At 41.1% G+C, this 27,914-nt stretch overlaps 4 protein-coding genes across 4 annotated transcripts; 1 reads left to right on the top strand and 3 right to left on the bottom strand.

Moving 5' to 3' along the window:
* Window positions 1-89: 89 nt before the first annotated feature.
* slx1b (SLX1 homolog B, structure-specific endonuclease subunit) lies at window positions 90-2,558 on the bottom strand. The gene is made up of 5 exons (XM_026299221.2): window positions 1,923-2,558; window positions 1,774-1,825; window positions 1,068-1,382; window positions 470-685; window positions 90-394 (listed from the first exon to the last, which is right to left on the bottom strand). The coding sequence occupies exons 1-5, from the start codon at window positions 2,093-2,095 to the stop codon at window positions 365-367; spliced, it is 786 nt and encodes a 261-aa protein (XP_026155006.1). The 5' UTR covers window positions 2,096-2,558; the 3' UTR covers window positions 90-364.
* Window positions 2,559-2,576: 18 nt separating this feature from the next.
* LOC117152773 (bolA-like protein 2) lies at window positions 2,577-4,360 on the top strand. Its single transcript, XM_033325729.1, has 3 exons — window positions 2,577-2,870; window positions 3,683-3,780; window positions 4,083-4,360. The coding sequence occupies exons 1-3, from the start codon at window positions 2,808-2,810 to the stop codon at window positions 4,177-4,179; spliced, it is 258 nt and encodes an 85-aa protein (XP_033181620.1). The 5' UTR covers window positions 2,577-2,807; the 3' UTR covers window positions 4,180-4,360.
* Window positions 4,361-11,147: 6,787 nt separating this feature from the next.
* Window positions 11,148-13,951, bottom strand: LOC113121919 (protein C-ets-2-like). Its single transcript, XM_026292815.1, has 5 exons — window positions 13,933-13,951; window positions 12,211-12,317; window positions 11,907-12,051; window positions 11,687-11,805; window positions 11,148-11,360 (listed from the first exon to the last, which is right to left on the bottom strand). The coding sequence occupies exons 1-5, from the start codon at window positions 13,949-13,951 to the stop codon at window positions 11,148-11,150; spliced, it is 603 nt and encodes a 200-aa protein (XP_026148600.1).
* A 1,680-nt stretch (window positions 13,952-15,631) lies between these two features.
* pygmb (phosphorylase, glycogen, muscle b) lies at window positions 15,632-25,547 on the bottom strand. Its single transcript, XM_026298451.1, has 20 exons — window positions 25,305-25,547; window positions 23,500-23,601; window positions 22,927-23,005; window positions 22,720-22,823; window positions 22,193-22,324; window positions 21,456-21,567; window positions 21,219-21,301; window positions 20,908-21,051; window positions 20,598-20,690; window positions 20,252-20,398; window positions 19,916-20,079; window positions 19,606-19,720; window positions 19,039-19,140; window positions 18,796-18,943; window positions 18,645-18,703; window positions 18,421-18,562; window positions 17,950-18,157; window positions 17,488-17,622; window positions 16,579-16,645; window positions 15,632-16,484 (listed from the first exon to the last, which is right to left on the bottom strand). Exons 1-20 carry the CDS (start codon window positions 25,545-25,547, stop codon window positions 16,335-16,337), a joined length of 2,529 nt encoding a protein of 842 aa, XP_026154236.1. The 3' UTR covers window positions 15,632-16,334.
* Between the last annotated feature and the right edge of the window lie 2,367 nt (window positions 25,548-27,914).

Genomic DNA, 27,914 nt, shown 5'->3' with positions numbered 1-27,914 from the left:
TGTGTCTGGAAGGTCCAGTCACTGGATAATCAGTATTCCTACCATTACAGTGAATAGTGTGTACCTGCGACATCGCACTTCACACAATGTAAAAGAGTCTTGTTTAATTTTTAAAGATATAAAATAAATTTTACACAAATATATTCAAGCAGACATGGTTAAATACAGACTTCATACCTATATTTTAAAAAATGAAACATACCCAGTAGTAGAACCATGTGAGAATGTGGGACATGTACAGATCTGTTCAGTTTGAAAATGTATATTTCACTGGACATAATCTACATAATCCTCTTGACCACATGATGTGACAGCACAGTTCATTGACCGGACATAAAAGTTAATGTACATAGACTCCACTCTTTCATATCTGCAGTTCATCTGCCCAGTGGCTCTGTGGAGAATCAGAGGACAAAGTCAGTTGAGCAAAAATTCTATATGAACACGACAGAAATATCCTGTAACTTACTTGGAATGCAGATGGTGTGATCTCCTCCAGGTCTCCGAAGCAGCCGTGTTTATGACGGATGAGGCTCCCCCACAGCACTGACCGACGACAGGCCGGACATTCTCCCTCCACAGGCAGGAGGTGGGATGGCTCTGACTTAAGGAAATGTTTGGCAAGGCAGATCATGTGACTGCTCATTCCACAATACGGGTGGAAACAGCTCAGCTTTTCTGACATCTGAGGTAAAAGAAGAAACAAAGATGTTGCAACCAAGCAAACAGCCAGCCAGAATTTAACTGCACTGAAACAAAGGACAGCAACTAGTTCACAGCACGTGAATTTCAGATTGTTAGTTTGAAAAACTTAGTGGTCAGACCTTGGACAGGTGTGGACCTTTTAGTGGGACATTATAGAGTGGAAAAATTAACACTCCAAGAGAACAAAACCAAAACTTGTGCTCATCCACTCATCCACTGTATCTGTCAAAGTGTACTATAGCTGCAGACAGTACTGGGTGGGTGGACACATTGTCTTAATCGACTAGTTTCAGCATGCAGTCAATCAACAAATTTTGAAAACAAATGAACAAAATGCTCACTAACATCTAATGAGTCTCTACCTTGACCAGTCCTTTACAGAGAAAACACTTGGACATCGCCTCCTGTTCTCCTGCAGACTGTGATAGCATTTTCTTAGCTCTCACACTGCCAAAGGCGATGGGAATGTGCAAGGGAGGCTGCAGACTGGGTTCAAAGTCCAACCTGTACTCCTGTTTGAGCCAGCGGGCCGTCAATGGCAGTCTGTTCCACGGTGCTACCCGCAGCATGTTAGAGACGACGCGCCAGTGGAACTGCAGGCTCGACTCCTTTCTGGCACGGCGAGAGACATGGGAGAGTCTCCTGGAGGAGTGAGGGTGCTGCCATGCCCACTCAAACTGCAAAAACAATACCATGATAGTAGTCAGATAACATATACAAGCTGGGAATGAAGTCACAGTAAGCAATGTAATCAACAATGAGTTGTCTGTTTTACTCATATGTGTGTATTGAGGTTTACAGCAGCTAACACTAGGAGTAAGCACGGTGAGCTCTGTGTCACTCACACACTGACACACAAATTAGACTGAAACAAATGTCAGTGCTTAGGCCACAGCATTCACACATGAAAAACAACAACTGGTAACTGTGTGTTCTGTGGAATAAAACATTGAAGTGTCTGGGGTTTCACAGGATGCAATGAATTAATACACATTTGACTAAAAACTTCAGTGGTTGCATGCTAGACAAGTTGAAGTAGGGTCATTTAAAAACACATCAGATCCTTACCCTGAGAGCAGCAATATCAGAAGGAAAGCCGTGTATAATGAGAACCATCTCCCTGGATAGAGCAGAGATACACAATATAACAGTAATTATGTGCAGCCACAGTTTGTCTCGTGTATTGCTGGACAGCAGAGGAGGTTGCCAGGTCCTACCACGGTCCTCTTCCACTGGTTCTTTTGGCTCCCCCTCTGTGCCGTCCAGCGTTGTGCTGTCCGATGCGCCGCTCGGGGTTCACAGTGAAGCCGATGTAGATACGGCCTTTGAATTTAGGATTGGTGCAATACAACATATAGACACCAAAGAAGCTTTCCACGTCCACCACCATTGCAGACAACCAGCACAGTATGACTAACGCGCTACAGGAGCAGCCAGTTAAGATGGTGTGCGTTAAAGCCACCCAGGCGACAGATAAACAGCAGCCGCTAATACTGCCATGCTCACGGAAATACTGTAGTACTGCAATACTCACGCCCGCATGTAAACACGGTTTGTGGCAGTGATCCCAGAGGCCGCCTGATGAAATGTGTCTCGCTGCAATAGCAATAAAACCCGCATACCACGTGTAACGATTAAATAACTAATGCTAATAACTTCTGCTAATAATGAATAAATAAACTAAACATAAATAACTAGAAACATTTTGTTTGTTTCTCAGTAAAATCATGATTCGCCTGTTTAAAAAAATAAGGTGTTGCATTTTGTGTAACGCGGCATCTGATTGGCTGTACGAGTCATTGCTACAATCCAATTGGACAATTCTTCTGTCAGTCATGATATCGGTGATACTCCTTCACGCTCAGTGCCTGAAAATTATCGTTAAGACTGTAGGAGACACAGCTCTCAGTGATAATTGGCGTCTAAAAGAAGACTTTACACCTGGTCTGTATTCAGGTCAGCTCTTCCACAGTGTTTGCTTCAAAAGTACTCTAACACTTCCGGTGCAACCCGTCTGTGTTCCGACCATAGAGTGGACTGTGAGAGGTTGCTGGTGTAACCCCCATGTACTCAGTCGCAGCACCGCTGGTGTTCCTGCAGACATGGCTGTAACATCCGATCACATCCGGGATAGACTCATTCAGGAGCTCGGCGCGGTGCACGTGGTAGGTTTCTGACTGACGTTCGTGCCAGGTGCTCCCAGGCTTGGTGTAGCTTTGGGTGCTGTGGTGCGCACAAAGACGCCAGGCTGCACTCGTGCATTTGCAGGTGGAACAAAAGTAGCTAGTACAAAGGACAGAAGTTGTTTATTCACCAGGCTACAAAGTTCGTGTCGCGGGTGGAGGCTTATGTTGGACACAGCATTTAACTTCATTCCTCTTTCTTTTTCTTTGGGCGTAGGCTGATGTTTGACGTGAATGCTGCGCAGCTTTAGCCAGTGGACATATGTCACTCATAGCTATAGCATCACTAAATTGAATGATTTTTGAATGGAGTTTGGCTCAGCTATGAGCAGGCCTTAGCCAATGAAACCAGGTAGAGCAGCGAGAGTCTCTGGTCCTGTTGGTTTAGAGGACTCACATCACAGTCATTAGTTTCTTCCCCAGCCTGTCACTCTCATGAACTCTGTCTTAGAGTGGTAGCTATAACCACTGTACAAAAACTCTATATGGATGTTTGTACATCTGTACCTTTATAGATAGATAGATAGATACTTTATTAATCCCCCATATATATTATTATTTAATATATATTCATAGTTAAATCATTGCACTCCTACTACAATAGAAGTTGCTTTTCCTTTCTTTATTTTAAACCTCCTATCTTCCTGTCTTAAAAAGTTGAACTTTATTTTAATTCTTGTACATAGAGAGAGCTTAGTGAACCAGAGTCAAATTCCTTGTTCAATAAAGATGATTCTGATTAAATTCACCCAGTAACTCCGTATCAGCAGCAAGTCTCACCTTGTCTCCTCCAGGTTGTGGAGGATACATCACCTAATAGATGTGCTGCCAGCTTTAAAGTCCTGGTGGTGTCTCCCCAGTTTGAGGGCAAACCACTGTTGCAGAGACACAGGTATTAAACACTATAGGAACCATCAGACTTGCATTAGCATGTTTACTACTGTAAACATTTAATTCACACGACATTCCCAGAATGGCCATGCATGGACTGGAGCTAGTGACATTTCGAACATGCAAGGCTATGGCCAGTGTTTTAGAAGAACTGCAGTTGTGTTGTATAATTTCCCCCAAGCATGCTGACACATTTTATATCCAAAAAGTAACAAAAGGATAGTATGGATCTGTTCTACAACACAAGAGTGACATTGTGCTGTCCATGTGTAAATTCCAAACCTGTGTGTTATGTGTCATTAGGATGGTGAACACCTGTCTGGCCGAGGAGCTGAAAGAAATCCACGCTTTCGAACAGAAGACACTCACACCAGAACAGTGGGAGAAGCAGAAGTCCTAGTGACACACACACACATATATCCTGTAGGAAGTTATACCTGTGTATTGTACTCACATCACCTAAGAATTTCTGCTCCTAACATTATATTTTGAAAGCAGACAGATGTTGTGGGAATCACTAATACAGATTTAAATGCAGTGGAATGTTGTGGCATTAAACTTTATGGATGCTGGGTTTCATCTTTGCTGTCTGCTTCCTCCTGCTTAGTCCCATGTCGCTTAGTCTTTAGCCGTGCATGTCACAAATTCTGGTAGATTGTTTTCCACAGTGTTTGTTCAGGTCATAACAATATACTTCTGGTCAACCTATTTTAAAGCAACAAAAAGTCATAACCGTGCTTTACTAGCATGAGCTGTATTTTTCAGCAAATGAAACCATAACTGTAAAAAAAAACTGTTACCACCACTTTGTCTGTGATAACAATTCTAAAAAACGATTAGGTAAATCACAGGGTCAATTAATAGACTATTAAGTGGAAATTATGGTTACATTGTTTGAACATCTTGAATTTCATCACAACTGGGAAAACTGCACCCATTCAAGAACCTGGTCTGCCTTCAAATGGACTTTGTAGTGAGGCTGTATTTTATATAGATATTTTATAGATGAATAATAAACTTAACCTTCACTTAAAGGTACTTCTATTGTCAGCCTCAAGGGGTCACTGGCAGAGTTTAGTCCAGTGAAAGACTAATAACATGCCCATCTCTGTCTTTTTATAGGGTTTGTTAACAGCCTCCCACAACACATGAGCAGATCTGTAAGCAATGTGTATAAGAAGGACACTGAATATAAATGAGATGGATACATTAGTGATATGTCATTGATGAACATGTACAATTTGCTCCCTGATGCTTGTGTGTTGTGGGTTTTGTATATGCATGTTGGAGTCTAGCAAAGCTTCACACAAAGCTCCGAAATTGCCATGAGTTGTGCTTTTCACGCTCTGATCAAGCTGTGGAGCTACTGGAGATCAAGATGGACAGTAGACTAATAGTAATAATAGAAAGGTTATTCATATATATGTATGTGTGTGTATATATATACAGCAAAGATTCATGAATACAGCAGGAGCATGGCTCCGAGCGATGGAAGCCTGAAGCAGAGGTAGAGGAGCAAGAATCATCATGGCAGGGCAAACCCCTGCACAGTATGACAGAGAGAAGAAGTGGCTGATATTGAAAAGTCCTACCAGTGGCTGAAAAAAGCTGGACTGAAAGACAACACAGGGGCTACACAGGAACTGGCCCTTAGCACACGATCAATAGAGCCAGGGGTCTACCACACCAGGCAGGACCCCAGGTGCAGGCTGTACAAAGATGCCCCAGACAATCCAACACGTAACAGCAGGTTGTAAGATGCTAGCAGGCAGGGCATACATGGAACGCCATAATCGAGATTGAGGAAGACGCACACACCACCCGTAGAGCTGTAGCTGTATATCTTTGAGGATCACAGTGGGCTGGAAAAACTATTGCTGTTTAGTTTGTATGTGGTACAAATTTTTCAATTCAATTCAATTCAATTCAATTTTATTTGTATAGCGCCAAATCACAATACAAATCATCTCAAGGCACTTTACAAAAACTAAAACTAAAAACCCAACAATTCCCTTATGAGCAAGCACTTGGCGACAGTGGAGAGGAAAAAACTCCCTTTAACGGAAGAAAAAACCTCCAGCAGAACCGGGCTCAGTTTGGGCGGCCATCTGCCTCGACCGGTTGGGGTGAGTGGATAGAGCAGAGAGAAAAGAACAGCAACAATAAACAACAAATAGACACTGCAAGTTGGTGGGACCAGTAACTGCACATCAGCGATAAACAGCTCCAGGACCAGGGACACCTGCAGAAGGTACAGAGAGAGAGAGAGAGAGGGAGGGAGAGAGCACAAACTAGGGGAGAGAGAGAGCACAAGGTTAGTAACATTCAATGGTGGAATATACATGAGGTGGGAGGGGGAGGGGGGGGGTTAGGGTAGGGGAGCTCAGTGCACCGATGGTCCTCGGGCAGTCTAGGCCTATAGCAGCATAACTAACTAAGGGATGGTTCAGGGTTGCCTGAAGCCAGCCCTAACTATATGCTTTGTCAAAGAGGAAGGTTTTAAGTCTAGCCTTAAAAGTACAGAGAGTGTCTGCCTCCTGAACCCAGGCTGAGAGCTGGTTCCACAGGAGAGGAGCTTGATAGCTAAAGGCTCTGCCTCCCATTCTGCTTTTGAGAACTCTGGGAACCACAAGTAGGCCTGCACTCTGAGAGCGAAGTGGTCTATTGGGATAATATGGTACTATGAGGTCTTTAAGGTATGAAGGAGCTTGATTATGAAGGGATTTGTATGTGAGAAGAAGGATTTTAAATTCTATTCTATATTTTACAGGGAGCCAATGAAGAGAAGCCAATATAGGAGAAATATGATCTCTCTTGCTAGTTCCTGTCAGGACTCTGGCTGCGGCATTCTGGATTAATTGGAGGCTTTTTATTAAGATATTAGGACATCCAGATAGTAATGAGTTACAGTAATCTAGCCTTGAGGAAACAAATGCATGGACTAGTTTTTCTGCATCATTTTGAGACAGGATGTTCCTAATTTTGGAAATGTTGCGCAGGCAAAAGAATGCAGTTCTAGAAATTTGTTTTATGTGTGAGTTAAAGGACATGTCCTGGTCAAAAATAACTCCAAGGTTTTTTACAGTAGTGCTGGAGGCCAGGGCTATGCCATCTAGAGTAGCTATAATTTTAGAAAAGTTATTTCTGAGATTTTTAGGCCCAAATATAATGACTTCTGTTTTCTCCGAGTTTAAAAGTAAAAAGTTACTGGTCATCCAGGCCTTTATGTCAGTTAGACAGGCTTGAAGTCTGGTTAACTGGTTTGTGTTAACAGGTTTAATAGATAGATATAACTGAGTGTCATCCGCATAGCAGTGGTAATTAATAGAGTGCTTCCTAATGATATATCCTAAAGGAAGCATGTACAGGGTGAACAGAATCGGTCCTAGCACGGAGCCTTGTGGAACTCCATAACTAACTTTTGTTCGTGTGGAAGGTTCATCATGGACATGAACAAACTGGAATCTGTCCGATAAATAGGATTGGAACCACTTTAACGCTGTTCCTCTGATACCAATCACATGCTCCAGTCTCTGTAATAAGATGTTGTGGTCAGTGGTGTCGAATGCTGCACTAAGGTCTAGGAGGACAAGTATCGAAACAAGTCCATTATCTGAGGCTAAGAGAAGATCGTTGGTAACTTTCAACAGTGCTGTTTCTGTACTATGATGTGCTCTAAATCCTGATTGGAAATCTTCAAATAGTTCATTCCTGTGTAAATAACACTACATAACATAAACATTAAGTATTCTACTTAGATTTAACTTGTTTGAGTGGATACATAAAGGATACATAAATATAAAGAAGTGCTTTCATACAAATTATGCACTCAATTTTAAGCATGAAAAGAATTTGGTTTTGTTCAGAAATGGATGAATGCTGATGTGATTCTGTCCATCAGTGAGCAGGTAAAAGAAACAGTGTGTCAGGATTACTTCCACCACTTACTCTCCCAAGAAAATGGAAAAGCTGATATGGGGGAGAGTGTGTCTGTGTCAGTGTTTGTGTGTGTTCAGGACAGGACTTGTCTTCCTGGCTACGCTTTCTTTTTGACATTAAACATGTACTTTATACTGTAGCTCTCGCCCCTTGAGACCTGTCCGTAATAAAAGAAGAAACAATACAGCCGCAAGCGGCGATAAGCGGCCCTCGCAACGTGGGCACCGCCGCCCCCGCGAGCGACCCGTGGCCGAAGCCGTTCTCGATGCAGCCATTGCACCTTTAAGTTTAACCGCGTCCCCGAGCGAACCGCGTCCCCGAACGCCCCAAGCATTTTGTAAAATTCCCATTGGAAATGAATAGCAAGATTTAGTCATCGCCAAGGCCTTGAAAACAGGGCATGGGTCCGACTGGCTGTTTTGATGGGCATGCCCTAAAGGATCCATCCATCCATCTTCTATACCCGCTTTTCCTGTTCAGGGTCACGGGGATCCGCTGGAGCCTATCCCAGCTCTCTCTCGGGTGGAAGGCAGGGGTACACCCTAGACAGGTCACCAGTCCATCACAGGGCCACATATAGACACACAAAGACAGACAACCTCACACACTCACACTCACTCCTACGGGCAATTTTAGAGTCGCCCTAAAGGATGTCTGTGCCAAATTTGGTACAATTCTGACAAAGTAAATGTTTTGGTTTGAATGGCAATTTTCAAATCGTTATACAGGGGACGCTATTTTGATTTAGTTTATGGGTTCAGGGTGGCAGGGACTACAATTCATCAATTGGTCCGACTCCAATCCGACAATGCGTGCGCGATCTGTGACACCTCGAAGGTACCAAAAACCTGCGTCAACTTGCCCCGCCCACCAAAGGAAAACCGTAATACTTATTCAAGAAAATTGGGTAACTTTTGCAGCCCCATGGGTCTAGGTGATGCTGACCAAAGATGAGCTCAGTCGCTCAAAAGCCCAAGGAGGAATTCGTTCAAGTTCGAGTTGAGCAAAATCAACGAACTCAATGACCCCAAGATAAACTCCCAACTGGTGGACTTCCTGGTGGACGACCTCGACATGATAAGCTTTTTTGCTTGGCCTGACATGAAGAAGACACTTGCCAAAGCTGGTGACTGTACAATGACAAAAATGTCAGTGGGCCTCCAATAGGCGCAATGTATTTTCACGTTTGTCAGGGGCGCTGAAGAGCCATTCTTTTGAGGTCGTTTATGAAACCAATAAAATATCAAATTTTCATGCGATTCTGATTGGCATGCAAATTTTGGTGAGTTTTCACACATGTTCAGGGTGTCAAATTTGAGGGAGTTTCATTGAGCAATTATAATAGTCCCTGCACTGGGACCTTTGGTCCTTGCTCGGGCCTAATGATAATAAAATTCATTTATAGAGCACTTTTCTAAACATATGTTACAAAGTGCTTTTCAATTAAAGACATAACAGAACAACAAAGTCCTAAATACTAAGGAGGATAAACACAACACAGGTACAGATTGAAAGATGCCATTTTAAATCCACAGCAGCAGAAAATATGAGGCAATAATAAATCAATGAGCAAGCCTAGTGTGGTGTCCAAAATCTTAAATTAGAATTTGTCTGCAGGTGTCCCACCCAAACACAACCTACTTCACAAATGCATTGAGGTGAAAGGCAGAAAGACTTGACTGAGCAAGCATGAATACATCAATTAGGCACCAGCTGAGCTCTGTTAAAACACCTCCTGGCAGGGATTCTCTCTGTGTTCACCACCCTGACTCTGTGAGAAGTCAACAGTGTGCCACATATTCACAGTGGGAGTTTCCCAATACAGATGGACAGACTTATTGTTCAGCTTCTGGACCAATGGGGAATTGGCCTTTTAGAAACCCCACTTATGTTACTTCATTTGAGTTAAGGTTTTTAAACAAGCACCCTTCATTGGCCAGAATGCAGTAGGGTAAACTACTGCATGTGTTTAAAAGGATACCTGTGTATGGAGGAAGGTATGCATTCAACCTTTCTATCATTTAGCTCAGCAGTCATTATAGCTACGCTCCATTTTGATCTGCTCTGAGCTTTTTGTGTCAATGCTTCACATCCATGTTTGTAAGTGATATGTACTCCGCTCCAGTGTGAACACTGTTGAGCTCCTAAACAGCCACACATGCACACATTGAACTGAAATGGGAGCCATGTGTGTACATGTGGCTTGATCAGAAGCTTAAACATTTATGTCAGACAAATATGAAGCTTCCAGGTCTGGAAGATGAATGATGACAACAGTGGTCACATAGTCACAGATGGGATATGAATCAGATCTAGATTCACAGCTGAAAACATTATTTGTTTGTTCACATGTCCATGAAAGGGACATCAGATTTGGTCCACTTCAGCATGTAAAGGGATGCAGCATATGAGAAAACAGTGAAAACAGTAATTCCTTAAAAGTTCCACTGCATATTTATTATTAATGTATTCTTTGAAACTTAATTCTCAGTGTGATGAATGAATGAAAGACTATGCTTACAGGTAATTGGAATAAATAAATTAAAAGCTAATGAGTAGTGACTGTAATTATTAAGAAGATTTCTGAAATTACAGACCCAGAATAGTGGGCATGATAAAATTCCTGGATTTTATTTTTTCATTTTGTCAGTGCTTGAAACAATAAACACAAATGCAACCACAATATGAAGTGTTGTGGCTTCTGCCCTCAGCAGCTGTTCTACTGGCATCAGTGTGGTGCATTTCTGCTCCTAATGAAACACAATGATACATACGTGCATGGAAGCATTATTTCACATAGACCACACATAATTTGAGCTTTCATGCTGAATAATGTTGACTTCAGACCAAAGGCAATATACCGGTGATTGGCATTTCAATTCGATTCAATTCAATTCAATTCAATTCAATTCAATTCAATTTAATTCAATTCAATTCAATTCAATTCAATTCAATTCAATTCAATTCAGTTTTATTTGTACAGTGCCACATCACAATACAATCATCTCAAGGGAATCACCAGTTTAAACTGTACTTACATTACAGCTTTCTGCCATAGAGTTGAATGTGTTGGTGTGTTTTCTACCTTCCTGGAAGCTACTAATTTTGATTTATTAAAAACATTTTTAAAATATTTTTTCCACATTTTATCAGTTATGACAGCATTCATTTAGAAGTATATGACTTAAATGACTTTAGTGAGAGTTTTATTGTTTGATAGTCACAACAAGATGAAATACCTGTCACCTGTTTAGGCTTATAAATGATATTAGTAGATCTGCTCAGCATCCTCCCCCACATGTAAATACACCTACACTACACAACAGGGCCTCAGGTGGACTGCTCTCATGAACAATCAGTGATCAAAGCTGTAAATGGAAGGATCTCATTTGAAAACTGCCTCTTCTGCTTCTTCCCAATGTTTGCTCATTAGTGATTCTTGCTGCTGACATCCAACATAGCATGCAGCTCTCCGGGCTCATATCCCAGCAGGCCTTGCAGGTTGCAGACAAAGCGGTAGACATAGCGTTTGCCAGCCGTCTTGCGTATGATGTTTTTGTCATAGTAGTAGCGCAGGCCACGACTCAGCTTCTCATAGTTCATCTTGGGTTTGTTCTTCCTCCGACCCCACAGCAGTGCTACCTGGATTCACAAACGTACATCTTAACATATTTACTGATTTAGAGCAATTAAAAGGGTGATATTATATTTTGATCTTAGATTGTATTAGGCTCCTACAGATAGACAAAACCTGCATCTAATATTTCCTTATGTTGATGGTAATAGGTATAATGACAGAGTTTCTGAAACTAAAGTTACTGTTGTAAATTTAGAGTTCGGTCCCCCTGCTTCCAACCTCTTTGCTAAGCTAGCCTAAATACACCTCATATTTACCTAAACCTGATATTGATCTTCTCATTGTTAGTATTTCCTGTATGCTGGAATATTTTACATCCTATTTTATTTACCTCATCAGGGTCCATGAGCTTGAACTCCCACCCATCACCTGTCCAGCTTATACATGACTGACAGCTGCGGTCTGTCAGCAGCTCCAGGAGAAACTGCCATAGCTGAATGGGACCACTCCCTGTTGAAACATATGGGGAAAAACAGCATCACCACCTGCTGGATAAATCTGCAGCTAACATGAATCTATATTAGATAAAATGTCCTTCAGTTGCTACTCACCAGTGTAACCAGCAAGAATGGCTGCTGGAACCACAGCTCTGCCCAGATCTGTTCTGTTGCCTACATAATCTCTGAAGCTCATGTGCAGCTGTGGTATAGTAAAGACGTCCACAGACATTGTCTCTTCCATGGCAGTATCCATATCCTGGAGTGGAGCAGTCCACGATAAAGAGCCCACAAAGTCAGAATGGTCACTGTGAGTAATCTCTACTTCTGAGTTTGTCTCTAAAGTTACAGAATAGTAGAAACACAGGATAGACCATGAAAACTGTTGAGGGCAAGGTCTTTGAATTCACCAAGGCACTAAGTTGATATTCTCCTGGGTGAAACCAACAAAACTGGCCTTCAGCGCCTGGCTTAGGACCTCCTTACTGGTCGGGGTAAGAGGAGGGACATCCAGGATGTCCAGCTCTGGGACAGAAATAACATATCCAAACCTTATCAGGGCAGTTTATCTCATTTTCACACCATGTGTCTACCTTCCTGGCAGCTAAGAGTTTCCATTTACTGCTAATTGTAACAAAGTCTTTTTCTTTTTTGTTCTTTTTATATTCTTATATTTATTAGTTTTCTTCATAATTTCTAGTAGTTACACTACTTTTCAATGAAACTGCAACATTAGTGATAGAAAGGAATGGCTGCTTTTTACATAATCAGATCAGGAGTAACAAGACAACACAGTTATATGAAATGTGTCTTCATTGTTTACATTCCTGTGAAGTATTTGATAGTGTTACTGCAGCAGTAAGCACCAATGTTGTCATAAAACTCCATTTATATTTGCAATACTGAGCCCTCATCACTGACTGAGTGATGTCATTGTGATGATCTGCACTTCATGAATTACAATGACTTTCATAATAGATTAAAGAGACCTAATTAGTCTGAATACAGTACAACACAGTACAGGTCTTCGCTACTGCACACTAACATTATTCTGACACATACAGGATAAAACTTTATGCCTTTACATACAACATACAACATTTCTAAGATGTATATATATTGAATAAATGGTTTATAAATCACTACAATGTGGCTGTACACAGCTAAGATATTTAAGTGTTTTTATGAAAATTATATGAAGCCATATTTTAGACATATCTGTTTATATTTTTCATCATTACAAACAGCATTCATTAATATATCACCTGGTCATTTGGTATTACAGCAGTGGCCACATATGTGTCCCCACAGGAGGAGTTACTGGAAAATACATTATATCTGCTTACCAATACATTATACTGTGTTATAAGACATCTATTACATGTTAAGCTTCTTATAAAGGTAAAATAGGGGGATTTATTTATATTTATTGTTGCCATATACAGTATATATGATTTATATACAATAAATTAAAGCTCAATGCAGATGTATTTTAAATCTCTAGTCCCTGTTATTGTGTCTACAACTGAGCCTATACATCAGGTCAATGAGTAAATGATCATAATGACTTCTACAAATAATGACAGTCAGCTCCAGTCCACACAGCTATCACACACATTTGCTTCAGTCAATTCTACACCAGTTGATTGCATTTTGAGTTGTTTACACATCTATGGTGAATATATAGACATCTTGTTTACGCTATGTAACAGCAGAGAAAATTCCATCTACTATTAAAAGCCAGGAGATGGATTTTAGAGTTGCAGGCAACTTCTGGTAATGTAGGTGTCAACAGTGTCTAATGTCTTTATTGCAGCTATGTTATACTGTGTTCACACACCATGGAGGCTTCATATCAGGACTTATAATTGTCAAATACACTATTAATCACTTTAAAAATGTCCTTACAACCACAATCACATTATATACAAACTGTTTTGAATGGTTACATATACTGCTTAGAAATGCTAAACACTCCCATGACACCATAACGGCCATTAAATTTTCTGTCAGTTCTCAGTATTTACTACAAAATGAGCAGACTGAAGCAAGAAATACATGAGAAACAATTAGCAATGACCCTGGTGTCAATTAAACACTGAGGTGAAACACTATCCAGATGCAGGCAGAAGTGTCTTACCGTAAGCACTGCAGTCCATCCCAGTTTGTGAAAAATTGGGAGATCAGATGGAGGTAACAGAGCCCACACAGGGGGGAACTGGACTTTAATATGATAGATAGGAGGGGACAAATTGTAATGGACAACTGTCAATCATATGGATGTGGGCGGTGCAAGGGTCAGGTAGGGCCTCATATGTTTGATTTTCCATACATGTCCACAGATAGAGGAATGTATTACTATCACACAGTATATGTATTTGGTAGTACAGTATATGTATTTGGTAGTATAGGTTAAGAAGTGGTAAAAAGAAATGCTATTATATTTCTGCAATGACAACTTTTATTATTATTATTTTAGTTTCTTAATATTACATCAGCCCAATACCAACAGTATGTTTTTGGTAAATTTACATTAGAGTTGACAAATTAGCTATCTATTATTTAGGACTATAATGAATTCAAAATGACGTTTTTAAAATAGCACTGAGATAACATTATTGCTCATCACGCTCACATAATGGAAAACATTTGTGTTTTCCATTATGTGCTAACTGACACTAACTGACACCAAGCAAAACTGGAACAGTAGTACTGTATACCATACTGTAGTACATACGGTTTCATCTAGATGTCTCCATGCAGTAACTTGTCCTGCTTAAAATGATGGGAAACTTTAGGTATTAAGTGTGACACAACGCATCCTTTCACACACACAGTAAAAACTAAAGGTCATAGAGCTTTGGCCCCCTCTAGTGGCAGTCAGAAAATAAGGTCAGGTGAAAGTGCAAATTTAGTTTTTTACCCTTGGACCCTTGTCCTCTTTAGTAAAGCAATTTGTGTATTTGCCATCATGCTAGTGGTCCACAGACTCCAGACCAAAAAGACTATGACTGATGACTGGGAGGTTTTGATTAATCATTTTCTTCAACATTGAGCCTACAGTTGTTTTACCAACAAATTCAACGTCTGCTACGTCTTAGCAGAACATACTAGTGAACATTAGCCTGCCATGTAACTGATTAGAGTTTAGTGCTTGTAAATAACTACATTCATTCAACAGAATACTCTGGACACTTGGAACTTCTGCGTCATCGTCACCATTACCAGGCATTATCTTGGCACAGCCATCTCAAACTGACTGCCACCTGTCATCAAAAGAGGAGAGGGACTGGGAGTACAAAACTTGGTAAGACTCTTTCCACTGCTTCATGCCAGTCATGTCTACTGTCATGGCCGCAAATGTTCAAGTAAACCTGACATTATAATTTCTGTGCAGAAGTGAACGGAGACATCCGAGCTGTAGATGTAACTGTCATTTATTGACAAAAAGAAAAAAAAAAGGTGAAGACAGTGAAAATATTATGTTCAGTGCAGTGGGCGGGTTCTTCTGCAGCACCACAGCAGTCAGAGCAGCTGAAGCAGGACAGGTTGCTGTTACAGGACAATAAAGTTGATATCCAGTGTCATGGATTCATCTATGTTAAACACACAACTACACACATCTTCTAAAGAGAAATTCTCTTAGTTTTCAGGTAAAGAATTCTGTTACTTCCTAACAGGCAATTTTTAGGAACACAGTATAACAGAATGAGACCTACACAAACATGCTGAGATCACAGCTAAACTGATGGGTGAATACACACATATTACAGGGCTCCCGACCCTTTAGCGATAAACACGAATGGATACATTCAGCGAACACCATATAACACAGCCAGAGCAGCCGGAGGCTTTTAATATGAAACATTAATATGAACGTTAATTTGCTGTGAATATGGAGACATGGCTTCTTTCTATCACTATCCAGTGCTGCCTTCAGGTAGTGGTGCACATTAACCACTGTGTGTCCCTTCTCTCTTCCACTGAAGATGAGAGCTGGTTTGGACCCAAAACAGTGCAAAGGTTTATTGACATGTTGCTCGGTTTTGGTGGCCACTGTGGCTTGGAAGTTAAAGGGGAATGTAGTGAGAATATCACTCTTGGGTGAAAACTAGAATCAAAGCCCAAGTTTGATTAAAAACACAGTCCCTGATTTTGTTAAAGCACTCATTTTTTCAGTCAGCTCCTGGTTGATGTTCTGACCATAAATTTCCAAACATTGAAAATGTTGACTGGAAAATAGGGGGAGTGCTGGGCACAAAATAAGGAAGCATATCTTTGACCTTTTCACTCCAGCTAAAGAAACTCACGTTTCCATGACAAAATCAAAGCAGTTGAAAGGCCTATGTAGAAAGATAAGGTTTCCACCCAGCAGTGAGAATATGTGTCTGCATGGTACTGCTAGACTAACTGGAAGTAGAAGAGGTTATAAAAGAATGAATAATGCCACAGTATACAGAGAAAAGCTACAGGGGTTCTCTCTCAAGTTTGGACCACATGGTGAGCTATTTGAGGCAGAGGAGGCAGAGGTGAGGTTGCACTTTAGCGAGGATCATCAGGAGCAGCGATCTTCTCCAGGCTGGGCTCCATGCCCCAGATCTCCCTGGCATACTCGGAAATAGTGCGGTCACTGGAGAATTTACCGCAGCCGGCGATGTTATGGATGACCATCTTGGTCCACTCTTTAGGGTTCTGTTAAAACCACAGAATCACAATGAGAAATGATTACCTAGGTTTTGTAGCCTCAGTTGTAGCACTCCTGAGTTCCTCTTGCTAAAATACTGACCTTGTAGAGTGCACTGACTTTCTCTTGGCATTTCATGTAGTCTTCATAGTCTGCAAACACCTTAAACCTGAGTAGATAGATAGATATATTTATTCATCTCCCATGGAGAAATTCAGATTGTCCTGCAGCTCTCATATTTACTTTAACATAGACATTTCACTATAAAATACAATAAACAAACGTTCTGCAATGATATGAGCCTCCCACTGTAGCTGCTACTCTGTTTAGTCAGTATATCGTAGAGGGGGTGTTTATTAAACATTACAGTTACAATAAAATCTGATATGGAATATGTCCATTCACATTCAACCTGATACACTGATTGTGACCTTGTGACAAAGGTGTCATCTACTAGTACTCTGCATAGTCGAGGGTAGACACAGAGAGGACCACACTAAAGCAAAAGTGATTAAGGATGCAGTTTGTGTTGTGTGCATCAAAAAGTGAGTATTGTCTATCCTATTTCTGCACATATGACTGAGGAGTTGACCATAAAATTGATTTTCATATAAAAACACAACATTTATTTTGAGTGTTGCCAGTTACAGCTCAATGTCTATCCCTTGTTTATGCCTCAATTTTAAGCTACAAATGGAAATACTGCAATATCTTTTCCATGTCAGTTGTTCCTGTACACTGTTATTTTATTAGATCATTTAAGTTAATTAGGTGGCTAAAGCATATTTTAAGATGGTTGAATATATTAAGAGAGAATGTAATGTTATTGCACTATGTGAGGGATTTCTGCATGCTTCATTATTTCCTCAAAAAACCACATAACTCAGGCCTGCATGTGGAATGATGGCCTTTGCTCAATAAATCCCTGAACCAGTTATCTCCAGTTTCACCTGTGGTGGTTCACCTGTTGTGCTGATTTCTAAGTAAGAATAAGCATCAGTGTGCTCCAACCTGTCATGGTGCATCAGCATGTTGACGAGGTCTTTGAAGAGGTCGGGCTGGGTAGGGCTGAAAAAGCCCCCTGAAATCTGGTCTATTGCCTGCTTCAGCTCAGGGATACCGTTGTAATATGACACAGCATCATAACTGTAGACAGAAGACAGTTGTAAAACACTTTGGTTCTTCAAAGTTAATAGAAATTACAGGATACAACAAGTACATTCTGGTCAATACCATTAAAAGGTTAGCTAATTACAAATTATGTTCTTTTTATAAAATTGTATTTTTAAACATAGCCCAAGAAAATTGAAGTAATTTCAATTCAACTATAATGAAATCAATACACTTTTTTTACAGCCTTACTGTTATGACTAGAAGATAATGGTGGTTACTGTTAGAGCCCCATGTTCTAGCCATCACCATCGTTTCAGGACTTTTCTGATATCAGTCCTTTTACATCGTTACAAGGCTCACCCCTTCTTGTCCAGAGCCTCCACATCATGCACCCTCATGCCAAAGATGAAGAGGTTCTCCTCTCCAGCCTCCTCTGCCATCTCCACGTTGGCTCCGTCCATGGTGCCAATGGTAAGGGCGCCATTCAGCATGAACTTCATGTTCCCGGTGCCTGAGGCCTCAGTGCCTGCTGTGGAGATCTGCTCCGACAGATCAGCTGCAGGAATGACTGCACACAAAAGACAGGTGGAAAGATCCAGAACACAGGTACCTGATCAATATGTTAACATTGTGCATCACTAATCTGACACTGCTTCCAGATTTCAGCATGAAGACACTCAGCTCAATCGGAATAGTGTCCTAGTGTAAACTGGACAGTAACTGACAATGAGAATCAAAGTTCAGGATAATTCAGGACCCTGTAGCCCTAAATGTTTGAATTTAAAATACAACATTATAAATTTCCAAGTTCTGATTAACAGTATCCATTACCCTTCTCGGCCAGAGTGACACGATAGTTCTCCAGGAAAATGACCTTGAGGCGATCTCCTACCACTGGGTCATTATTGACAATATCTCCAATTGATGTGATCAGCTTAATGATCATCTTGGCCGTGTGATAACCTGGAGCTGCCTAGAATCACAGGGGACATACACTGTCAGTGTTCTATTAGCATGTTCCTCTGATACTTCCAATCTACAAAGAACGCAGTTACCTTTCCTCCAATCATGATTGTTCTGGGCACCCATGACTTGTTGGGCTGCTTCTTGATGCCTTTTAAAGAAAAACAAGAAAAAAGAGTTTACCTTAGCACTGAATCCATATTTGTTTTCTGAAATGCTGTCAGTAAAAAATGAAACACCCACGGTTGTACAGTGTGATGATGTGCAGGCAGTTCAGCAGCTGTCTTTTGTACTCATGGATCCTCTTCACATGAACATCGAACATGGAGCTGGGGTTGATCTTCACCTTGTAGTGTTCTTCAAGATGGGCGGCAAACTTCATTTTGTTCTCCTTAAAGTTGAGGTTGGGCAGAACAGTGTGATTAGAACCAAACAGAAAATGACCTAATAAAATACCATTTTTCTTTGTGCATATTGACTACTCACTTGTTTCACTTTGGCGACATCACGAATTAATGTGTCATCGTCCACAAACTCCAGAAGCTTCTTCAGTTGATCCAAGTCACGCATGTAGTCCTCACCAATCCTCTGCAAGTAAAAGCAGTCAGTGAAGCTGCATCCTCCAATTCTAATCACACATATCAAAGCCATGTAATTTATTAATGTGACATGCACATGGGCAGCATTTATGAACTTAGAAGTGGTATAAGCAATTTCAGTAGTAACTTTTTTGTGTCTTTTATAGTTAATGCAAAAAAATGTTGGCAGTACAATGGTGGAGTGTTTGGCCCACTCTAAATTCCATTCCTGTGCAAAACCTTTTCTTAATGGTCTCCTGAATTAGATCACAGCAGAAACAAGAGTCTTACAGTTTAAATTTGGCAGTAAGGCATTTATGTACAATAGCTTATGCCTTTATGTTTTTTAAACAAAAATTGAATACAGCTGTTTAACTTATACTGAAGTTTAATTGCTTTGGACATGCTCCACTTAAGTATGTCATCCCACTTCACAATTCCATATTTCATTCTCTATAAAGAAGAACAAACACACCTCAGCGATGACCTCAGCCAGGCCAGGGTTACACATGACCAGCCAGCGCCTGGGTGTGATGCCATTGGTCTTGTTCTGAAACTTCTGAGGGTCGACATCGTAGAAGTCCTTGAACCTAGGGAAGGATAGCAGTCACGATCAGAAGCTAATTTAAGAGATTATGTCCACAGTATTACCTTACAACAATTTTAGCAACGTTTTAGCATCAACATTTTACAACCTTTAGACTCACTAAAACTAACATTTCTAAGGTTTATGTTACACTAGCACCCACAGGCCGGGGAAGGGAGGGGGAAAGTGGTTTTCCTACACAGTGTTTTTGATGATTTCAGAGTGGATGCGGGCCACTCCATTGACAGCATGAGATCCCACAATACACAGGTGAGCCATGTTGATTTTCTTCACGTCTCCCTCCTCAATCAGGGACATTCTGCGCAGACGGTCTTGGTCTCCAGGGTAAAGCTTGCTGATGCGCTGGGGACACACACACACCAAGTATATCACAAGGCTCTTTGCTTTATAGCAATGCTAATGTCCAGATGAAAACAAACCCACCAAAACTACATTATTACAACAAACATGCACACTTCTCCAAATGTTACAGTGAGTGAACTTTCTAGAGGCTGGACAGAACTCCCCCTCATACCTCCAGGTGCCTCTTGTTAATCTCATAGATGATCTCCAGGTGTCGAGGCAGCAGATTTTGGAAGAGGTCAACTGGCCAACGCTCCAGAGCTTCAGGCAGGACTGTGTGGTTGGTGTAGGCACAGGTGCGAACTACAATGTCCCAGGCCTGAACACAGAGAGGACAGACAGACAGCTACATTATCACCCATATACATTTTTACCTATATATATATATATATATATATATATATATATATATATATATACACACACACACACACACATACATACACATCCAGGTCTGTGGTGCTTTAGACAATCTGTGGAGCATTCAGATTGAATGATGCTGCTAAAATGCCATATACCTTCTCCCAAATGAGTTTCTCAATGTCCACCAGAATCCTCATCAGCTCAGGGATGGCCAAAGCAGGGTGCGTGTCATTCAGCTGGATGGCCACCTGAAGACCAGATATCAGAACTTCAGATTCACACATTACCAAACATGAAGACATTTGCAGCTTAATATCCATAGTAAAAGCTGCTGTGATCCAAAAGGGTAATCTGATCTTCACCTGGAACAGTTCAGGCAAAATGCCTCCTGACTCTGTTGGGGATATCTCATATAAGCTAACAAATAAAGGATAAAATAATGCCTCAAAATAATGAAATATCCACCTTGTCTGGTAGAGTAGAAAGGTCCATCCGGACATACTCTGTGGAACCAAACTTGGATGCTTTGAATCGGCGGATGATGTCTTGAAGAGTTGCAGCTACAACAAAGTATTCCTGTTTGAGACGCAACTCCTTCCCTTCAAAAAACTGAGGAACAAAAATAATACAAAAAGCACACTAGTGTTACACCTTTAATATAATTTTTTAGAATATTTGTGCTAATAAAATGGCTATCCATTTTAGTATTTTTTACATTTTGCACATTTTCAGTACAATGTTTTTACAGCTAGAACAAAAAAAAAAAATCCACTCACATTGTCATTGGGGTAGAGAACTCTGGAGATGTTCTCAGCCAGGTTTCGATCCAGCACAGCTTGTATGTAGCCACCAACGTTAACTATGGGACAACAGCAGATTGAGCAACTCAAGCTTGTCTCTTTGCCACTACAGATTCTTCATTTTGTCTCACTACGGAATGGGATTCTTCAGTGTTTAGCAGTTGATGATCCAGAAATTATGCAGTGTGTAAATGATAACAGGTTGACACTCACAGTCTTTGAGGTTGAAGTCACAGGGGGCCTTTGCAGACCACAGTCTCATTGTATTGACAATATTGTTTCTATAGCCAGGGACTGGGGTGTCATAGGGAAGAGCCAAGACCACCTGGATCCAAACAACACAGATATATTAAATCAAATCATTATTATGACAGGATTCACTATATAAATCTGCAAAATTAAACGAATAAAAGCTTCTTAAAATCAGTACTGGTAGTACTGATTATTTGTAATTAAAGCTTTGACTGATTTTTGTGCAGCTCCTAGTCTCTTTAAATGTCAAGATACTTTGGTATGGTAACATCTTGAATGATTAATAGACGTCAACACTCAAAATCCCAGCTAATCAGCACTGCATGAGCAGCCTCAGAGCTCTCAGCAGTTTGGATTGTGAAGTTCTGATAGGTGCATGGAAATATGTGACCACACCTTTATCCAACCAAGCCCCACCCACTTCAAAAACCAGTGAAAGAAAGTTCAAAAAGAAATATACAGAAATAACCAAAAAGGTTCTAATGTTAACAAGAACATTGTGCTCATACGTAGAAGCTAACTGAGAAAACATGTTTTCAGGGTCTCTGAAACATTAATACTGGCCTTAAAAATCCTTTATCAGTCTGGATCCACTTTAAACCCAGGAAACTTTAAAAATGATACAATGATTTTCATTAATCATTATATTATCTTATCTTAAATACATTAATATTTGTCTATTTATAGACAAACCTAACCTGTGTGTCAACCCATTGCACTCCATCAGCTGTATGGTCCACTCGTCCGTAGAAGTGGACTGGGCGCATGTACTCAGGGCGGGCCTTCTCCCAGGGGTTCCCGTAACGCAGCCAGTCATCTGCTTCTTCTACCTGAGGAAACATGCCATCGTGGGATTTATTTAATGTCCAGTAGAATGTATTTGGATTCATAAATTAAATTCTTCATCAGCCAGTGCTTTAAACTAAAATATTTTGAAGCAAATAGCTTATAGCTTTACAAAACACATTTCTACTACATATAGTCACAACTGGCAGTAATACTAAGATCATAAAGAAAAAAACTGATAACTGATATATAATTGGTATGAATATGACTTTACAAAATTTCTGACCTGAGAGCAACAGACTGATTTTAAAAAGTGCAAATTTGGGAGGGTGGAAAGAGGTGAGACAGGTGAAGGAAAGGAGGCCTTCTGTATTTCAGTTAAAGAAAAAAAAATCTAAAGGCCAAGATTGTGCCTATAAAACACACAAGATAAACATACCTGCCAGCCATTGACAATTTTCTGATTGAAGATGCCAAACTCGTAGCGGATCCCATATCCATAAGCTGCCAGACCCAGAGAGGCCATGGAGTCCAGGAAGCATGCTGGGTGAACAGAAAGAAGAGATTGGGAGGTGGAGGTGAGACAAGGTTGTCCATAGCAGTAAACATCACTGTCTGTCAGCCAATGAGAAGGAAACGAGCTTACCAGCCAGACGACCCAGACCACCATTGCCTAGACCAGCATCTTCCTCAATGTCCTGCAGCTCCTCCATGTCCAGACCCAGCTGAAGAACACATCAATATGGTCTTACAATGAAGCTGGCATGCATCTGTAGTCATAATGCAGGTGTATTGTACATTATTCTGAAGTGAGCCATTCTGCATAATGAGTACTTTTACTTTTGGTACTTTGCTGCTAATGGTCTCTTGTTACATAGACCAATGAAATAAGAAAAATTCAAAAGGTACTTAGTATTGGTTGTTTGTGGTGGTTTAAACTAAATGTGCAATGAACTAACTGCAGGAGCTGTTATATTGTTCCTGTCTAAATTTACCTGTCTCATACCCATGCATCACTCAGTTAAAGAAGAACCTGCTGTGTGTTTTCTCTGGTTAAATGTGTCTGAGATGTTCTGGGATGACAACCCTGTCCTTTTGCTCAGGGCAATTTTCTTGGTTTCCTGAATATAATGCAACACTTTGCAGGGATATTTTGGGTTATAGTGTGCTTCAGACTTTGTGGAATCCTGTGTGCTCCTCCCATGATCCTTTGCCTCACCTGGTATGTGGCTTCATCACAGGCATTCTCCAAAGCAAGATTAACCATCGTGTTCTGCAGAGTCCGACCCATGTAAAACTCCAGGGAGAGATAGTAGACGCGCTATACAAAAACAGGGAAACAACCTGTGAGCACTGGGTTTCATTACATTTCCACCTGACAATCAATCTACCAGTACTTACTATTACTAAATATGACTCTGGTTTTTAATATTACTAAATAATACTTAGCATTCTTTCTATTAATATTTTATCTTTCCTACAAAAGCTGTTTCATCCAAATTTGACAGGATGAAAAAGACTAGTTTCCAAGCTAGCAGACTAAAAGCCATTGTCTGGAGCATACCAAAGTCCACGTTCAGTTTGGTATCACTAATGGCTCTGTAACATTATCCCTGGAAGAAAACACCAGCTGTTGTCAGACAACACCAGAGCTATTACTGACACAAACCATAAGTGCACAGTAACACAGCGTCTCCTCACAGTTCAGTGAAGCTATTCACACTTCCAAATAAACACACATACTGATGATAGTCTCTGCCACATGACATCTCTGACCCTGCTGCTGACTGATGGCGGCGGTTGGAGAAAAGAAGCAGACATGGGGGAAAAAAAGCATGCGCCCAAGTGACAAAGCCACCCAGTGGTCAGTATAAATAGGTTTGTGCCCTGCTTCTTTCCCAAAGGTTATACTGACATACAGAGTTTACAGCAGGCATTCACTATAAGTTAGCTGTGTGGTGTGATATTATGTGGTTTTTCATCAACAGACTACGAACCTTCAAATAGCTTACACATTAAAAACCAACTTTGATTTCACCAGTGCTCACCTATACTGTTAACTATTTAAAGGATACTGCTGGCATTATTCTATATTGCCGTTGTTATAAACAACTATAAATCAGTATTATCTGACTTCTGTCTTTGGACGGGACACTCTCACTGCTAGCTCTGGTTTTAAATACCGTTGGCAACAACTAAAACATGCAGAATATCTTTAGAAACTTTAGGAAAGCCACTGGAATTTGAAATTAAGTTCTGTGAATCAGACCTAAGCTTGAATGCACAAACTAAGGGTGAAATGGTGGATGGACCCAACCACAGGGATTCATACTCATTAGGCTTCCAATAGGATTAATGGTGACATTTTAATGCCACTCAACCCCCATTACAGGCAGCAGCCTGTCAGGGAAGCCATTACACACCGACTCTGATGCACTTTTTCTAGAGGTGATGGCCCTTTAAATTCAGCTTCCTGTTCATTAACATAAGGAAGCTGAGTGCGGAGCGTTTCGTAGTCGTACTGAAAAGAATAGCCCGAAGCATGCAGCATCTTTTTAATAGTGGCTATCCGCCGTGGGTGGGCGTGGGGGTGAAGGCAGGGCACAACGCGCTGTTACATAACAGGCGTGTCAACAAGTTGCCCTGAGAGATGTTTGAATACTTCTACTCAGCACCAGTGGAGAATAACATGATGCAGCGCAGCGTCCTTAGCAGCGCGCATCAAGGTTAGTGAGGCAGGTGCACGAGCAGCAGCTTATGTAACGCACAGCTCGGACACACGCACAGGACTCTGAGCAGCGCTAACGATGCGCAGCAGCTCCTAGTTTCCCCGCATATATTGCGTCTATCCAGGGCGGCCGGAACATTTCTATAAATGGACATGAAAGACAGACCAGCACTCGCTCGTGCACGCGCGCGCACGCGAATGGCCGTCAGCTGTGGTACTGCAGCACAGAGCCCTGCACCCCCACCCTCCGGTCATCTGGTCTACGTGCAGGACTGCGGCATCAGTCCGGTGCTTACTTTGGGGTCTTTTTCATAGTAATGTTGCTGCGTCCGGATCCAGCGGCCCACCAGGTGGTCTCGCACTGTATTGGCCAGGGCAAAGTAGTAGTCCCGTTTGGTGGCCACATTCCGGTCCTTTACCAGGGTGAAGTGGAGGTGCCGGTTGAAATTGGTTTTCAGGTCCGCAACGTTTTCCACTCCGGCAAGCCCCCGAACCGAGATCTGCTTCTTCTTCTCCTGGTCTGTGAGCGGCTTGGCCATGTTTCCTTCGCTTTTGGCGTTTTCTCCAACGGGAAGTTAGATTTCCCCGGCAGCCCTGCTCCGAATCTGCGCTGAGCACAGACAGTCAGACAGACAGTCCACAGTATTTATAAGACAACCACTGTTTCCGGTCTGCACTTTCAAAATAAAACTCATGTTTGCGCTAGTTAAGCCAATGGATAACATGCAAGTGTATGGGTGCAAATCTCTATCATAAGGACTTGAATTAGCCTCTATCAGCAACTGAATAATATTTTTTTTAAATTTTGTCATTACTGAATATTTACTGAAATTTAAATACCAATTTGAAGCACTTTGAAAGTCATCATCCAGATCCTAATTTTTGTGTCTTGTATTTAAGGGTTTGACTTTGACTAAGAATATTTGAAAAACTAGTTTCTACTTTTAAAAAGTTTTTAAATGTATCAGGACAGTTTTTTAAAATCTGAATTTGAGAATCCTAACATACATGTACTTGAAATCCAGTTTTTGAAATTGCACAATCTGAATTGAGCAATATATTTTAAGACTAAAATTATGCTAGTTTGAGACAATAAATCCACAAAACCTAAGAATAAGGAAAAAAGTATTTTTTTAACAGTCAATTAACGAGACTGGAAATGTGCAGATAGCTGGTAAGCACTGCTTTTATTTTTTAGATCAAAATTACTGTACTTCCGCACGTTGTGTCACTCTTCAAACGGTTTTCCATTAGTGATGTGTTTTAAAAGAGTGCCAAACGATTAACTATGGTGTTATGGCTTAGCAGCAGTAGTTATAAAAAAAACAAAACAAAAAAACAATGCTGAATATTTGCAGCAATTTTCTGCAATGGACAAATGCCAGTTGTCAAGTGAACAGAGCCTTGGTCACGTGATTCCACTGGCAGGATTGTAGTTTCATGACAACTGTCCACACCAAATTAACCAAGAGGTGTGGTTGGAAAATAATTTCTCTCTCTCTCTCTCTCTCTCTCTCTATATATATATAGGAAAATAATTGCACTCTCTCTCTCGCTCTCTCTCTATATATATATATATGTATATGTGTGAGCCCCCACATGCTCAACACAAGAGCAGCTGACTTGAGACTGAAGATCATGAGTAAGCTGGATACCTGGAACCTCCGCAGCTGGTTATCAAGGCTAAGTGAACTACCCTCTGAACGTCTACTAGAAGATGTGAATGCAGCATTACGAACAATCCCTACTGTGACCATCACTGAGACCTACAAGCTGATATACGCCACGGCAACAGTGATCCTTGAGATGCTTGGTCACAAGATAAACATCAACACCCAGTGGCAGACTTAGCAGTTTGGGGGCCCAAGGCAGACATCGGAATGGGGCCCTCCAAACCCAGGGCTTTTTTAGTCATGCCTTTAACTTCTTTTACATCACACAGCAAAGTATTACCCATGTTTTACTCCTGCTTTTCTGTGACAGTTTACTTTCTCTTTCTTGACTCTTGTCTTGTTTGTTCTGTCATCCCTATATTTTCTTCTTCTGTTATTATTTTCATGTCTTTCCTCCTTTTCTCTTCTGTCTCTGAAATATGGCGTTACCTTTGCCAAAGATGCTACTAACGTTTTGCTCTCATCTCATTTTCTCTGCTTCTCAGCACCGTTTGGGTAGCTTAGTTTCATGTTTGTAAGGCTGGGCACACACTAGACGATTTCATGCCCGATATGCCCCCTTCAATTATCGTGGGGGCGTGGTCCGATTCCAAGTTTGTCGCGACAGATTATCTGCCCAAGGAATCCTGTGGTATCAACACACACACTTACTGCTTCTGATCAGGTCGGAGCTTGGATCATAAATATCAAACATGTTTCATGATTCCTGGTCGGGGATGCTACAACTGAATGCCCTCAATAGCCAATGAGAGAGAGGAGTCCGGAAAACGTCACCAACCGGATGTCGTGTACCTTTACTTCTCACATCATAGCAAATCAAAACAAAACCAGCATTGGAGACAGGCTTGCTGAATTATGCCAATAACACCAGTGTCTTTATAACCTACTGCGCACGAGATAACGTCACTACAATAGAGCCGACAATGAAGAGGCGTGCGCCACACAAGTCTGAAGGGGTACACCAGAGAAAAAGATACCCTGGAGACTGCCAAGCAATGACTTACAGCCCTGACCACAAGTCTGAAGGGGTACACTAGAGAAATAGAAGCAAGGAGAATAAGCAGACCGACCAAGGCTGGAGACTGAACTAAACTACCGCCTGATAACCTGCCTCTGCACAACATGGAAGTTCCTGTCAGGCATCACAGCGGCTAAGATGAGTAAGCACATGGCTCAATACATGAGCAGGGCCCAAAAAGGAATGGGTAAGAACACCAACTACTGGTAGAAAAG

Source organism: Mastacembelus armatus, chromosome 18, assembly GCF_900324485.2.
Source record: "Mastacembelus armatus chromosome 18, fMasArm1.2, whole genome shotgun sequence".
Taxonomy (NCBI): domain Eukaryota; kingdom Metazoa; phylum Chordata; class Actinopteri; order Synbranchiformes; family Mastacembelidae; genus Mastacembelus; species Mastacembelus armatus.
The sequence above is the reverse complement of the archived record's forward strand: the minus strand, read 5'-3'. Positions and strand labels throughout refer to the sequence as shown.